General features: G+C 64.3%; 3 protein-coding genes across 3 annotated transcripts; 1 reads left to right on the forward strand and 2 right to left on the reverse strand.

Annotated features, from left to right (window-relative positions):
* Positions 1-166: 166 nt before the first annotated feature.
* Positions 167-4,873, reverse strand: MNEG_8043 (hypothetical protein; the record flags this gene model as incomplete). The annotated part of the gene is made up of 9 exons (XM_014043482.1): positions 167-224; positions 451-563; positions 869-970; positions 1,210-1,269; positions 1,440-1,574; positions 1,843-1,917; positions 2,410-2,511; positions 2,744-2,866; positions 3,158-4,873. 9 exons carry the CDS (start codon positions 4,871-4,873, stop codon positions 167-169), a joined length of 2,484 nt encoding a protein of 827 aa, XP_013898936.1.
* Positions 4,874-6,597: 1,724 nt separating this feature from the next.
* MNEG_8044 (Lipase member M) lies at positions 6,598-8,747 on the reverse strand (the record flags this gene model as incomplete). Its single annotated transcript, XM_014043483.1, has 5 exons — positions 6,598-6,821; positions 7,021-7,174; positions 7,421-7,789; positions 8,094-8,257; positions 8,453-8,747. The coding sequence occupies 5 exons, from the start codon at positions 8,745-8,747 to the stop codon at positions 6,598-6,600; spliced, it is 1,206 nt and encodes a 401-aa protein (XP_013898937.1).
* Positions 8,748-10,924: 2,177 nt separating this feature from the next.
* On the forward strand, positions 10,925-13,575 carry MNEG_8045 (Importin subunit beta-1; the record flags this gene model as incomplete). The annotated part of the gene is made up of 5 exons (XM_014043484.1): positions 10,925-11,623; positions 11,867-11,977; positions 12,202-12,336; positions 12,890-13,063; positions 13,393-13,575. 5 exons carry the CDS (start codon positions 10,925-10,927, stop codon positions 13,573-13,575), a joined length of 1,302 nt encoding a protein of 433 aa, XP_013898938.1.
* Positions 13,576-13,784: the final 209 nt, after the last annotated feature.

Raw genomic sequence — 13,784 nt, forward strand, 5'->3', positions numbered from 1 at the left:
TGCACGCGGAGTCTTGAACTGAGAGCTGGATGAGCCGCCCGAGCCGAGGACATCACGTGACATGAGGGCGGCATGGTTGCTGGGGGCGGGCGCAGTGCAAGGGCACAGGCAGGGGCGGCATGAATGGGCAGGTGCGAGGTCGGCGCCTCACCCGGCAGCTTCGCGCTCAGGTCGTGGTGGCGCTCTTCTGCCGCCTGGCAGCGGCGCTCCATGTCGGCCAAGTCCTGGGAGGGGGGGGGAGGGGTTGCCGCGGCGGTTTGTGCCGCTGGTAGCGCCGCCGCTGCAGATTCGTGCCCAGCGAGGGCGGGCTCTCCTGCCAAACACCACAAAAATACCCCCCTGGAAAATGGAACAACGCTTTCATATTTGTAAACAACAATGGACGGCGAGCAGCGGGCAGCGCACCCGCCATGGAGCCCCTTCGACCCGCTTTGACCGGACCCAACCCACCCGCACCCACCCACCAGCCACCCCCAGCCACCCCCAGCCACCCCCACCTGCTTCATCATCTCCTCCCGCAGGTTTGCCGCCGCCCTCTGGCGCTCCAGCGCCTCACGCAGCTCCTGGAGTTGAGGGTCAGGGGGGGAAGCGGTGACGTCAGGTGACATCATGCGACATCATGCGCGACAGCACGCGGTTGGTGGCTGCAGAGGGCGCCGGCCTGCGGCTAGAGAGGACCAGCCAGCCTGGCGCGGCCCTGTGCTGGGTGCGGGCAGGGGAGGCAGGCATGCAGTGAGGGCTGCGTCCCCAGGTGGCAGGCATGTCGGCTCATCCCAGGCCGCAGGCGGTGCCCGCCTGCGGGCCTGCCCCAGCGCCGGACAACCGCATCCACGCAAAGAGGAGCCGCCCGGCAGACGCGGCGGGTCACCTGCACGGTCTCCACCAGCGCCGCCGCATGCGCCTCCGCCTGCTGGGCGCGCTTGGCGGCGCCCTTCTGGGCCGCCTCCCTGGCGAGTGCCTCGGCCTCCATCTGTCCATCGCAGGGGGAGGAAGGAGATCTGTTTTTTGGTTCTTGAAATGAGGGGTGGCCAGGGACGTTGGAGCCTTGAAGGGCGCACAACTTCATGGCAAGAGGACCGCCGCCGGCCCTGAAAACCATGCCACCGGAAGCGCAGCCCAGCCATCTGATCCCTGGTGAGCGCATGCCACAGAGGACAAGATGCAGGCGCGCGGGCCGGCGCAGAGCCGTGGGCAGGCGGGCCGCCCCACCTGCTCCGACCGCGCCTTCTGCAGATCCGCCTCAGCCTGCTTCTGGGCAGCTTCCAGCTCCTGTGAAGTCGGCGGGGATTGGGGCGCGCATCAAATGCCGATCACTCCAGACCCCACCGCGTCGGCCTGCAAAACTCGATGCAGCCAGGCCTTGTGGACAGCCAATTCCACCATTGTGTCTTGTGACACAGCACAGAAGCCCGCGCAGCACCACCCCCAAAGCGGCCCACCTGCCGCGCGGCCTCCATCGCAGCCGCCAGGTCGCGCTCCGCCGCCGCGCGCGCGCGCCGCTGCGCCTCGCACTCTGCCTGCTCCGCCGCCAGCTGCGCGGCCAGCTTCTCCTTCTCAGCAGACTCCTCCCGCAGCTGAGGAGTGCGCATGGCATGACAAACAAAACTCAGGGTTTGAGGTATCGAGGTTATAGGATTCTCATGCATTGCCAAAACAAGGCCTGCTGAAAGTCCGTGTATTCAGACCGCAGGACACACGCTTGCATGTGCACCCGATGCGGCCGCCCGACGCAGCAGCGCTAGTGTGGCAGCAAGCTCGCCCGTGTCCGCGTGCGGCGCTGCAGGACCAGGCCGTGGCGGCGCGTGGCCAAACGGCTTGCGCGTCACGGTAGGCGAGGCTCACGTGTGCCCTGGCCCTCTTGACCTGGCCCTCTAGATCCAGCACCCGCTTGCTCAGCTTCTCGCCCTCCGCCATCAGCTGCGCGTGGCACGGGGTTGGATACAGCATGCAGGCGCGCGTCAGGAGTGTCGGGTATGGTCGCTTGCGGGTGGATTGTGTGTGTGTGTGTGTGTGTATATGTGTGTGTTTGTGTGTGTGAGTGTGCAGGGGGGGGGAGACGGGGGCGGGCAGCCTTCTCCAGTCCACCGCGAGCCCTCCGTCCGCACACCTGACATGCCACACGACCCACCTTGCTGATTCCCAAAACTAGACAAGGTACCACAGTTTGGCAACCGAACCAGGCCACTCTCAGACTCAAATTCTTAGGAACCACCCTCGAAGGGCGACAGGAAGCGACCACCCCACACCCTCGGACCGGAACCCTGGAACAAAGTGAGGCGCCCCACCTCCTGCACGGACACCCGGCACGTTCGACTGCACACCCTGGAACAATCGAGGCGCGCCACTCCCCCGGCGTGGACACCCGGCACCTCAAACCTCAAACCCCGGAACCAACAGGCGGCGCCCCACCTCCTGCGCCAGGTCGTCCTTGGCCTTGAGGGCGGCCTCACTGGCGCTGCTGGCGCGGCCGCTCTGCTTCAAGGCGTCCCGCTCCTTAGTCAGCATGCTCGCCTGATGACCGTATCACGAAGTGTGGGCGCATGTACAAGTGGGTGTGGAGACTGGGCAAACATACGTGCAGAATGGGGCACCAGGCGCTTGGACGGCGTGTTGAGAGGGCACGCCGCTTACGCGTGCGGCTGAGCGGCCGGCTCGCACCGCCGCTAGCTGGCGCTGGTGCCACGACCCCCAGCGCCAACGCGCCGCAGAGCCCCGTCCCGCAGGGCCTGCGCCCCCGCCGCACCTTCTTCTCGAGCGCGGCGATGCGCGCCTGGAACTCGGCCTGCACCGCCGCCATCTCCTCTTCTGACACCTTGGCGCTGCGCAGCACCAGCTGCTCGTTCTTGCGGCTGAGCTGGACGACAATCTGCGGCCGCCGCGGGGCAATGGCGCCGGGCGGTTGAGAGGGGGGCAGATGAGGGCCCGTGCGCGATTGAGGCATGTGAGGAGCAGGCCGTGGCGAGGCATGGAAGGCCACGCGTGGCTGCAGGTGGGCGGTTTTTGCGATTGGACTAATTGGTGCTGTCAACTCAGAGATGTGAAACAGTGATACTACAGCAATAGAGCGTCAACACACGACACGTCCGCGCCGCCGCCGCTGCTGCTGCAAATCCTGGTCACCAAACTTCCTGTGTTCATACCCTCGTGGCGCACACACCTCCTCCTGCGCGGCCAGCCTGGCGGACAGTTCGTCCCTCTCATGGCGCAGCTGCTCCACCTCCAGCTGCTGCGCGGCTAGCTGCGCGGCCTGGCGCACCAGCTGCCCCTCGCGCGCCTCGACCGCCTGGCGGAGGCCGCTGGGGTCCGACGCCGGGCGCTGGCGCTGCTGCTGCTGCTGCTGCTGTCGCGGAGAGCCTGACTGCTGCTCCTCGCGCTGCTGGTGTTGCTGCTGTCCCAGCGGGGGCCCGCATGGCTGCTGTCCCTGCGCCTGCAAGCCGTGCTGCAGATTGCCTGACTCCACATGCAATCTCTCAAGCGCCGCCGCTGCCGCCGGAGCAAAGCCAGGTGACTCCTGCGCAGCAGATGCAACCGCTTGGCTGCTGCCCGACCCCTCAGCCAATCCATGCCAGTCACTGACTGCTTGCTCGTCAGTGGGCTGCTGATGCTGCTGCTGCCGCGCCTGCTGATGCTGCTGCTTGCGCTGATCCTGCATACACTGATGGTGCAACCCCTCTGGCTGCTGCTTAGCTGGCGTTTGCTGTCGCTCCCCCAGCTGGTGGCCGTCATGCGAAGAGCCAGCCGCAACCTCACCAGGCCCTGCTGCAACGGGAAGCTGCTGCTGCTGCTGCTCCTGCTCCTGCAGCTCCTCCTGCTGCTCCGGCGGTGGGGGCGGCCCCGCACCAGCCGTGCCATCAGCTGGCATGATCCTTGCCTGCGGCGCATCTGCGATCGCAAACAGGCTGGCCGGCAAGCCAGCGGGTTCCGCATGGACCCGGTTGATGCCCCCAGCTAGCGCGTCTGCCGCTTCCAAGCCTGAAGGCAGCGCCTCGCCGTCGCGCCCCGCTCCGGCGTGCCGTGTTGCTCCAAGCTTTAGTTGCCGTGCTGGCTGCCCTGGCTCTGCGTGACGCCCAACAAACAGCTCGGGATCAAGCTGCTGCTCGTCGCTCTGATGCTGCATCTCCTCGGATGCACCCAGCCCCGCTTGCTGGTGCTGCTGCTGTTGCTGCTCGCCTGCCTGTGGTGGCAGTGTCAGAGCCTCTTGCTGCTGCGGCAGGCCGTTGGCGCCCTTCGCGGGGCTAGCACCATCCAACACCTCTGTTGCGGTCGCGGCTGCTCCTGATCTATCCCCTGCTGCTTCGCGTGCTACTGTGCCACTTCTGGCCATGCTGGCGGCAGCGATTTCCACGGCAGCAGTGTCACCCAAAGCGTAGTCTTTGCTGAGAAACTTGCTGTTGAAAATCTCCGCGTCCATCGGCTGCTGCGCCTTCTGCTGCTCCTGCTCCTGCTCCTGCTGCTGCTGCTGCTGTTTGCTGGCTGCCAATGGCGCCGGCGGTAGCGGAGCGTCCCGATGCGGGGATGAGAGCCCGATGCTCTCTGCCGGGCTGCCAAGGCCACCTGCAGCAGCTGAGCCATCCGCCATGTCGGACGGCTTCCTGATGATCTTCCTCACAAGCTTTTTCTTGACCAGTTTCTTTCCAGGGGCGGCCGAGCCACTTTCGCCTGCGCCGCTGCCAAGGGGGTCGATGCTGCCCGCTGATGCGTCAGAGGCGGCCAATACAGAGGCTGGTGCCAATGGCTGCTGCGGCTGCGGCTGCTGCTGCTGCTGCTGCTGCTGCTCGGGCATGGGTGACGAGCTGAACATGGCAGCCCAGCCGGTCGACAGCGCGTCAGTGGCAGACGCCAGTGCATCCGTAGTGCCGGAGACCCCCTGCATCGCCCATTCGCAGGGACGGGGATCACAGTGTGTAATGAGTGGCGCCGCCGCCCCTGAGACTCACATATGTGGCGATGAAAACAAAGGCCCAGCAGGACATGCGTGAGGATCAGGTCTGGTCGGTGCGCCTCACCTGCACATGCTGAGTTGATGCACTCGCTGCTGCTGCGATGTTCGGACGGAAAGCGGCACGGTGGTGCAGAGAAGGACGAAAGTTGAGAAAACCAAGCATTCACATAAGTACAGGTTGCACTCTTCCTTCCATTGGCGTCCCGTTTGACGCTGCACGACCTCACCTGGCTCAACGATCTTGGTGCCACCGTCACCTCCCGTGCCGTCAAGGTTCAGGGCACGGTCCAATCTCTCCGCCTCGGCTTTTGCCTTCGATACAACCTCGCCAAGCCAGGGACTATCGACGGCCTCCCGGGCTTTCTGCAGGCCCTCTCCTAGGGTAGCCCCCAGCTTCCCCAGGTCCGAGAGATCGAATCCCCCCGACCACATGGCTAAAATCAGCGCCACAAGTGCATGGCGATCTGCTGTGTTGGGCTTTGCTCGTCGTGCAGACCTTGGGTGTGAGCACGGTGAACCGTATAAGTAGAATTCAGACGAGGTGTTTGAGACATCCAACGGAGTCTACATGCAGGCTGTCTGTTCTCTAGGGGTGACGCTTGTGTCACCAGTCTAGTGCCCCGCCCCATGGCACACCCCTCGCCTACAGAGGCCCCCCGTCAGGTGACGCGGACACAATTGCATGCAGCACATTGCGCACGTCAGGTGGTAACAGGACACATGGTTTACATGCAAGAAGCTCAGAGGGTACAAGAGGACCCGCCCTGCTCACAGCAACTGCACAGCAGCCGCTCAGTGAGCAAGGCAGTGACAGGTACAGGCAGAGCATGCGCACGATAGCAGCTGCTACGAATGGAGCTCCGTGAAAAGTTTGCTAGGGCTTTAGAGAATATGACCATAAGCAGGGTGTGCTGGCCATGGTGCTACATAAGCGCAGCACATCCCGTTGTCAGCCGACCTCAGGGTGCCTTCTGGCTGTAGAAGGGAGGGCTACGCGAGTCAGGCGCGTGTATGTGTCAGTAGGTATGATAAGATATGACAAATCATGAGGTGTTTATATTGTTTGCTACGCATAGCTTCAGAGTCAGGGTCTCAGGAGCGTGGGTCAAAATTTGGGCGTACCGCCCAAGGAGAAACAGCAGCTCAAGGCGATGTGATGGGCAAGCAGTTCAAAGCAGGTAGTGACATGGCAGCCTAGCGATCTTCTGATGACGGAAAAGGCACACGCAATGTCTTCCTCACCACGCTCGGCGGGCAAGTCCGTGACATAGCATCAGGTGCGCAAGGCGGGCTAATCGTGCGCATGCGTGGCGCTCATGCCCAAAATGTATATCAGAGTTGTCCTAGTTCCAAAATTGGACATCTCAGCGGCCGTTGTGGCCGCCCTGAACCAGTTCCTGCAGATGGCGAGCGCCGCAGCACCTGGGGGTGCTGTGCTGTGCATGTGACAGAGGTGCCCAGGGAGGTGCTCCAACATGTATACGACCTGGAGGGTCATCCGTGCAATAAAATTGGGCACTGGCCCGGTTGTGACATCGTTTTGGGTGCTGGCAGGGCAGTGGCGGCACCACAAAAGACGGCAACGCTTGCCGGCCCTGGCCGCCCGTCCAGCCAAGGGCTCCGCACGGCAAGCAGCCGTGCGCACTCCATGCGGCTCACACCGCAGGCGCCTTCAGCGCCGAAATATCCCCGGCCGCGGCCGCCGCGGTGCGCGCGAGGCTGACAACGCCTGGGTAGATGCGCGCCGGCGTGTCGATGCCCAGCTCGTAATCCAGGTGGCCGTAATCAGGCTCAGCGTGGTGGTGCGCCAGCACGCCGGGCGCCAGGGCGGCCTTGAGCAGCGCCACGTCAGCAGGCGGCGAGATCGCGTCGCGGTCGCCTTCGCACAGCGGTCACCGGGGATGCGGCGGGGCGGCAGCGTTGGGCAGGCGTGGTGATATATGCTGGTTGCTGCATCGCATGCCCCGATTGAAATGCAGGATAGTGGGCAGCACAACATGCAGGCCACTGAGAGGTGCTGGGTTGCTGCGTGCAGCCACGGTTCAAGCTGCAATTTCTGGTGCAACAGCGCCCCTCACCTGTGAACAGCGCGAGTGGTGTGGTGATGGCGCTGAGGTTGTACCCAGGCGGTCGGTCCGCCCCATAGACGAGGCGGTTGCAGGCACCATCGCGCGAGCAGTCTGAGCCAAAATCGTAGCGCAGCAGCTCCGAGGCGCTGCCGCGTCGAACGGCCTGGAGGTGCGGGGCGCCAGGAGGCAATGGAGGGGGGCAGGGAGTTGTGGGGGCAGGGATATGGGTGCATGCGGTTCTCAAGGCTTTTCGGGTCACCAGAGGGCACAGCTAAGACCGCGCCGCACCCACGGACTCAGACTCACACGGCACATTGGTTTGCGGCCCCTCGCACAAGTGTGGGCTGCACAAAACAAATACAGCCGATAAGGGTGGGCGCCCTCTTGCTCCCCATGGGCGCCTACTCACCTGCGACCACAGTGCCATGTTCATCACGCTCGTCCCCACCGGCAGGTGCCCCATCACCAGCTCAATAATTTCTGGCGCCAGGTTCCCGCGCGGGTTGGCCCCGCACAGGCTTGTCAGGTACCGCTCGCACAGGCCCGGCAGCAGGCGGCAGCCGCGCATCGAGCGCGCCGAGAAGCGCGGGCTGTACGCGCCCCACTCGCCCCAGCCTGCGGCTAGGAGGCGCTCGTCGAGCCGCGCCTTGACAGAGAGCACGAAGGGCAGGCTCGTCATGTGGCGCGTGAACGCGACCGGCGCCATCAGGACGGCCAGCGAGATGCGGCGCGCGAGGGCCGGCTGGCTGGCCAGGGCGGCCAGGCCGATCATCGAGCCCTGCGGAAACGAGCAGGGAGCGGGCGTGCTTGGTGCGTCTGCCATGACGCCTGACCCACGCTTGCGAGCAAGCCTCAATACCCTTTGAGCATTTTTTCTAGTGCCCGCACTAAACACCCCATACAAGCATGCACCCATCAGACAAAACTAACACACGCACACGCAAACACTCACACACCCATCCATCAGCCCACACATCCACCCACCAATCCGCCCACCCACGCACCCATCCACCCACCCACTCACCCACCCACGCATGCACCTATGCACGCACACGTGCGTCACACCGCCGCCCCCACTGCACCTGCGAGTACCCAAAGTACACGACGCGCTGCTGCCCCGTGACGTCTGCCACGTGTCCGACCATGGCCGGCACGTCGTAATCCGCCATGTCAGACCAAGTGAATCGCCAGAAGGCCGCGTCAACGTCAGGGTCCAATGAGGTGTGGTTGCGGCTGTAGCGGTTGCCTGGGGTTTTGCGCGTGCACGAAACGCGCGGATGGGGGTGTTCGTGCAAATCCCCATCAGAAGGTCGCGAGCACATCAGCCATGATGCAAGACCCTGAAATATCCCCTCCGTTGTGATGACAACTTGACCATCCACAGCCCTGCCGCACACGTAGCTATCCTAGCACCAAAATTGCCTTCACAACCTGTGCTCACCCCTTGAGTTGGCCAGCCACACGTCAAAACCTGCATCCGCCAGCTGCAAGGCCAGCGCACGCCCAGGGCCCAGCAGCAGCCAGCCCGCGCTGGAGTCCATCAACGCGTGCTGCATGAAAGCCACAGGCCGCGGCGCCAGGCCCACGCGCGAGCCGTCCCGCTTGTGCGTCTGCCGGCAGTGGTGGCGCGCCTGCCGGACGTCGGCCGGGCAGGTGACACCGCCGGTGACGGTGGCGTTTTCCGCTGCGCTGGCTGCGCACGCTGCGTCGGCCGGCGGACGGGCAACCAGGCTCATTGCGGCAGCCGAGCTTGCAGCGCCGTTGGGGAGTCCGTGTGGGATGCGGAACATGCGGAGGATGTATCCGTCCGCTGTGGTCACGAAATGCTCCTCCAGGGGGTATGCGCCGGCCAGGGCTACTCAGGGGATGGACACGGCAGCGTGCAGTACACGTTGCGCGATGGGTGCAGTTTGGCGCATACTGGTGTGCGATGCTGTTTGCGTGTACTCTGGCGCAGCTCAGTCAAGCACCAAAGAGGCGGCGTCGTGATGCAAAGCGTGCGGCGCCACAGCGGACCCTGAGCACGCTCCACAGCATCGCACCCGCCATGGGTGCGACGAGGTCCTGCTGTCCGGGCCTAACATCGCTGCCATCGGGCTCCTGGGGCCTGAGCAATCCAATGAGCAGGTGCGCCAGCAGCGCATAGGTAACAAGGGCGTACACGGTCTTGCTCCAGCGCCCGTGGCCGGGCCGCCCGACGACTGCAGTCGCAGTCATCGGTCCTGCACGCATGGCAGAGGGGATGCAGCATGTCTACACCGCACGCGAGGAGAGTGCGCGATAGTGTTACCATATCAAAGGGCAGCTGCAAGAGCCGCAGCGTGCGTTTGCAGCGGGGTGACAAAGCCCACCTTGTGCCAACCCCAGCCCCCAGTATGTATGTCAGGCAACGCGGATGAATGCGAGACACGATAAGCCTCTGCCTGGCTCAACAAGCCCCCAAATCCTAGCGGCCCCGATCTGAGAGTCGAAGATGGCGCGCTGAGCCAGCGAGCATTGCACGCGGCTGGCTGAAGAAACACGTTGCACCACAAGCCAGAGGTTCTTTCTATAATTCCTCGTCTCAACCGGGTGCGCTTTGCTTGCAGGAGACTGCCCTGCCAACACAGCTGAGCTTGCGCAGTGGTGCAGCAATGCAGTGACGCCAGACGAGCACTGGACGGCAGCGTCCATGAAGCAGCCCTGGAGGCAGGGGGCCATGGAGGCTTGAAATGGCACAAAGCAACAGCAAGGGTTGTTTTTGTGGCGGCAACAGCAACCAGGTCCGGTCAGCATTTGCTGGTCAAGCCATGGTCAAACAGGATCACTTGCCAACAGTCACGACCACAGCATGGGAACACAAGTGAAAAGTACAGTTTTCGTCACATTCTATGGCATGTGCAGATGATTTCAGCCCCCTGGCTAATGCTGCAACGAGCTGCATCGCATCCGGGAGCAATGATTGTGTGCACTACACACTCGTATGAGTCCCTTGCAATGAGCCTTCTGACACCAGTGGCGGCCGTGTGCACCTGCTGTCACTGTGTGCAGGGAAGCCAATGCTTACTGAGTCCAAGTAGGAGGCCTCGCCTGAGGCTGGGCGTTCCCACTCCAGCTCGCGCTCGCCGCTTGAAAGCCCGTTGCAATTCCAAATTTACAGCAGGGGCGTTGTGCTGCGTATGCTGCTCTCGGGGCCTCTTGCGCCTGGTATCAGGCCGCTTTGCAAACGCTGAACACTAGAGCAGCCGCCCTTGACAGCTGTGTAAGCCAGCGCTGATCTGGGAGTAACTTAACAGCGGGAGCTGGTTGGCAGATACAGACAACAAATTTCAACACAAAGGTGAGATCCGAATATGAAGAGAGGGCGCGCGATCACGGTGCTGAAAGATGTCGGCGAGGCGCCAGCGTGGGACCTTCCTCGTCAGAGAGCATTGTGATCGTTATAACATTTTTGTTCAACCGCGCTTCAAAGGCCTTGTGCCTCCAGCTGCGGGTCCTGAAGGCTGCCACCCGCCGCGCTCGCAAACCGCGCGTCAGCACACATGTTTGCCTGCTGAACGGTTGTTTGTGTGTATAATGTGCCCTTAGTGTGTAGCGCTTTAGTGGGAGGCGCGTGGATCGCTGTTGCGCGGCTGCCGTCTTTGCAACCCGGTGTGCAGGGTGCTCCAGGAAGCAGCAGTGCGACAGTTCACAGCCAGCGGTTGCTTGTGCCCTTGAGCTGGGCTATTGTGCATGCAAATCCCTACACAAGAAATTGGCACTCAGACACAACCCTTCATCGCCGCTTCGCAGAGGGCGTGGTCGGCACGGCTCTGCTGCCAGGCGCGAAACTTGGCCGTCAGTGACAGCTGCCCCCGGTTTCCCCACCCTTCCGGACGCCCCCCCCCCCCCACCGGGCGCCGGGCAGCCAGCAGCGAGCAGCCCCACGCCCACCATGGCCGCCGCAGGGGCCCCCTCGATCGAGGTCACGCGGCTGCTGCTGCACGCGCAGGACCCAGACCCAGGGGTGCGCGGCCAAGCGGAGCAGCAGATCCAATACTTCCAGGAGCAGAACTACGCCGGCTTCCTGGGCAGCCTCGCCTATGAGCTGGCCAACGCAGAGAAGCCGCCGGAGAGCCGGCGGCTGGCCGGCATCGTCCTCAAGAACAACCTCGATGCCAAAGACGACGCCCGCAAGGCGGCGCTCGTTTCGCGCTGGGAGGCCGTCGAGCCGCCGCTGCGAGCGAGCATCCGCGGCGCGCTGCTGCAGGCGCTCGCGATGGAGCCGCAGGAGGTCAGGGGCACAGTGGCGCTGGTGGTCGCCAAGGTCGCGGCCATCGAGCTGCCGCGCGGCGGCTGGGGCGAGCTCGTGCCGGCGCTCATGGCCAATATGAGCGCGTCGCCGCCGGACCACGGCGTTCGGCAGGCGACGCTGCAGGCGCTCGGGTATGTGTGCGAGGAGATGGGGTCGCTGAAGGACGACGTGCTCAGCGCGGAGCAGATCAACATGGTGCTCACTGCGGTGGTGTCGGGCATGCGGCCGGAGGAGCCGAGCGTCGAGACGCGGCTGGCGGCGGTGGAGGCGCTGCAGAACGCGATCGAGTTTGCGGACCACAACTTTGGCAATGAGAGCGAGCGCAACTACATCATGCAGGTGCGCAAATGGAGCACGCGCGTGGGCACGGGCGCGGTTGGGGTCGAGGGGCCGGGATAACACTGAGGGGCGGGGGCGGTTGAGCACAGATTTTTAGCCGCGGACGAGCAATGTTGCTGCTTAGGTGGATGTGTAAATGGGGTGTACACAACACTCCCTTCTTCACGCCGCACCCGAGCTGCGAGCTGGTCTTGCCGGCGGCCCCAAACACTAGCATGCCCGCCTGCTCTTGCAAACCCCCAGGTTGTGTGCCAGGGCACCGTGGCCGGCGACGCGCGCATCCGCGTGCAGTCTTTCGCGTGCCTCCACGAGATCGCCGCCAATTACTACGTCAGGCTGCCGCCCTACATGCAGGTGCGGCGCTGTGCTGCTGCGCGCCAGCGCTGCCGGGCTATTCGAGCGCCCACGCACGTGCCACCCGGCAGCCGTCCCCCCTCGCCTCAGCATCCCAGAGCCCCCTAGATCTGCCCTGCGCCTGCTGCACAGCCGCCCGGCTCGCGAGTCCTGCCACCCGCCCCAGCGCTCTGTTTTGACCCTGCTGCCGCCCTCTCTTACTCTCAAATACATCAATACCGCAGGAGATCTTCAACTTGACGGTGAAGGCCATCCGCGAGGACGAGGAGGACGTTGCGCTGCAGGCTGTTGAGTTCTGGTCCACGCTGTGCGACTACGAGCTGGAGCTGCTGGAGGAGGAGGGCGAGGACACGGAGGAGGTGCGCGCGCACACGGGCGTGCGTGTGTGTGTGTGTGTGTGTGAGTGTGTGCGTGAGGGAGCATGTATGTACCTTTTCCGCACAGGAGTGGTGTACATGCGTGCGCATGTGCGCGTTTTGGTCTGAGATCAATGAATGAAGGAGCACGGATCTGTTGGGACGAGCAGCAGAATGAGATGGTTCACGTGTGTACATGTGTGTGCGCGCGACTTAGAGGAGGCGCTTGCGCTCCTTGAGGCGTGGATGAGCGGGGAAGCGGCAGCAGTGGGGGACCGGAGGGGCCACGCGTCCGCGTGGTGCGGGTTGGCGGAGGGCTGCTGAGCGGATGGGACAGGAGGTGGGAGAGAGCAGCGCGCGGCCCCAAGGCATTCGGCGGCCGCCCTAGCAGCCGCACAATTGGCAGGCAAGCGCGCAACGGAACACACACACACACACACACACACACACACACACACACAAACACACACGCACACACACCTCAGGCCCCTCGCCCTCATTCGCTGACCCCGCCTTTGCCCCCTCGCGCCCGCCGCGCGCCCCGGCCGCTCAGCAGAGCCACAACTTCATCAAGGCCGCGACGCCCCACCTGGTGCCGGTGCTGCTGGAGCAGCTAGTCAAGCAGGAGGAGGGCCAGGAGCAGGACGAGAGCACCTGGAACCTCGCCATGAGCGCGGGCACGTGCCTCGGCCTCGTCGCGCGCGTCGCGGGCAACGACGTCGTGCCGGTGGTGCGCTCCGAGGGACTGCCTGTCAGAGGACACACTTCCCTGTTTTTGCCCCCCCGGCGGCTTGGCCAGATCTCGTCCGGCTAGGAAGATTCGCACGCCCGGGGTTGCGCTGGAAGCGCGGCGGGGAGGGAGACAGGAGGGAAGGGGGCGGCCTGGCCCCGATGACCTCCCGTTGCTGCGGCGGCAGGCGCAACCCTGTGGCTTGTGTTATGCGAGGCCGTCGCAGGGCCCTCTCACTGTGAAAGGATCCAGTCACATCAATCTGTTCCGGCGTGCCATGCACTCAGCGCGTCCCGGCGCTCCACCTCGACACGCCGCGATCGCCACAGGTCATGCCATTTGTGACGACCCACATCGCCAAGGCTGGCGGCCCCGACGACTGGCGGTGGCGCGAGGCGTCGACGTTTGCGTTTGGGTCGATCGTGGAGGGGCCGTCGGCGGACAGCCTGGTGCAGCTGGTGCAGCAGGCCATGCCATTCCTGCTGCAGGTGAGTGTGTGTGAGTGTGTGTGATGGAGGGGGTTTCTCGATTTTCAGTAGACATTGAACCACGAACGCGACCTCAACGAGCAGGGATCACGCGCCGGCGGCCACGCGGCGCGCCCGGGCGCGCGACCGACGCGCCGCAGCCCCCGCTTCGCTGCTATTATGTGTGGCCCGCCTGCTCACCCCCTCCTCCCCACCCCCTTGAATAGCCCCCAACCTCCTCGTCCTCCAACCCC

This window comes from Monoraphidium neglectum (assembly GCF_000611645.1).
Source record: "Monoraphidium neglectum strain SAG 48.87 unplaced genomic scaffold scaffold01485, whole genome shotgun sequence".
In the NCBI taxonomy this organism is placed as follows: Eukaryota; Viridiplantae; Chlorophyta; class Chlorophyceae; order Sphaeropleales; family Selenastraceae; genus Monoraphidium; species Monoraphidium neglectum.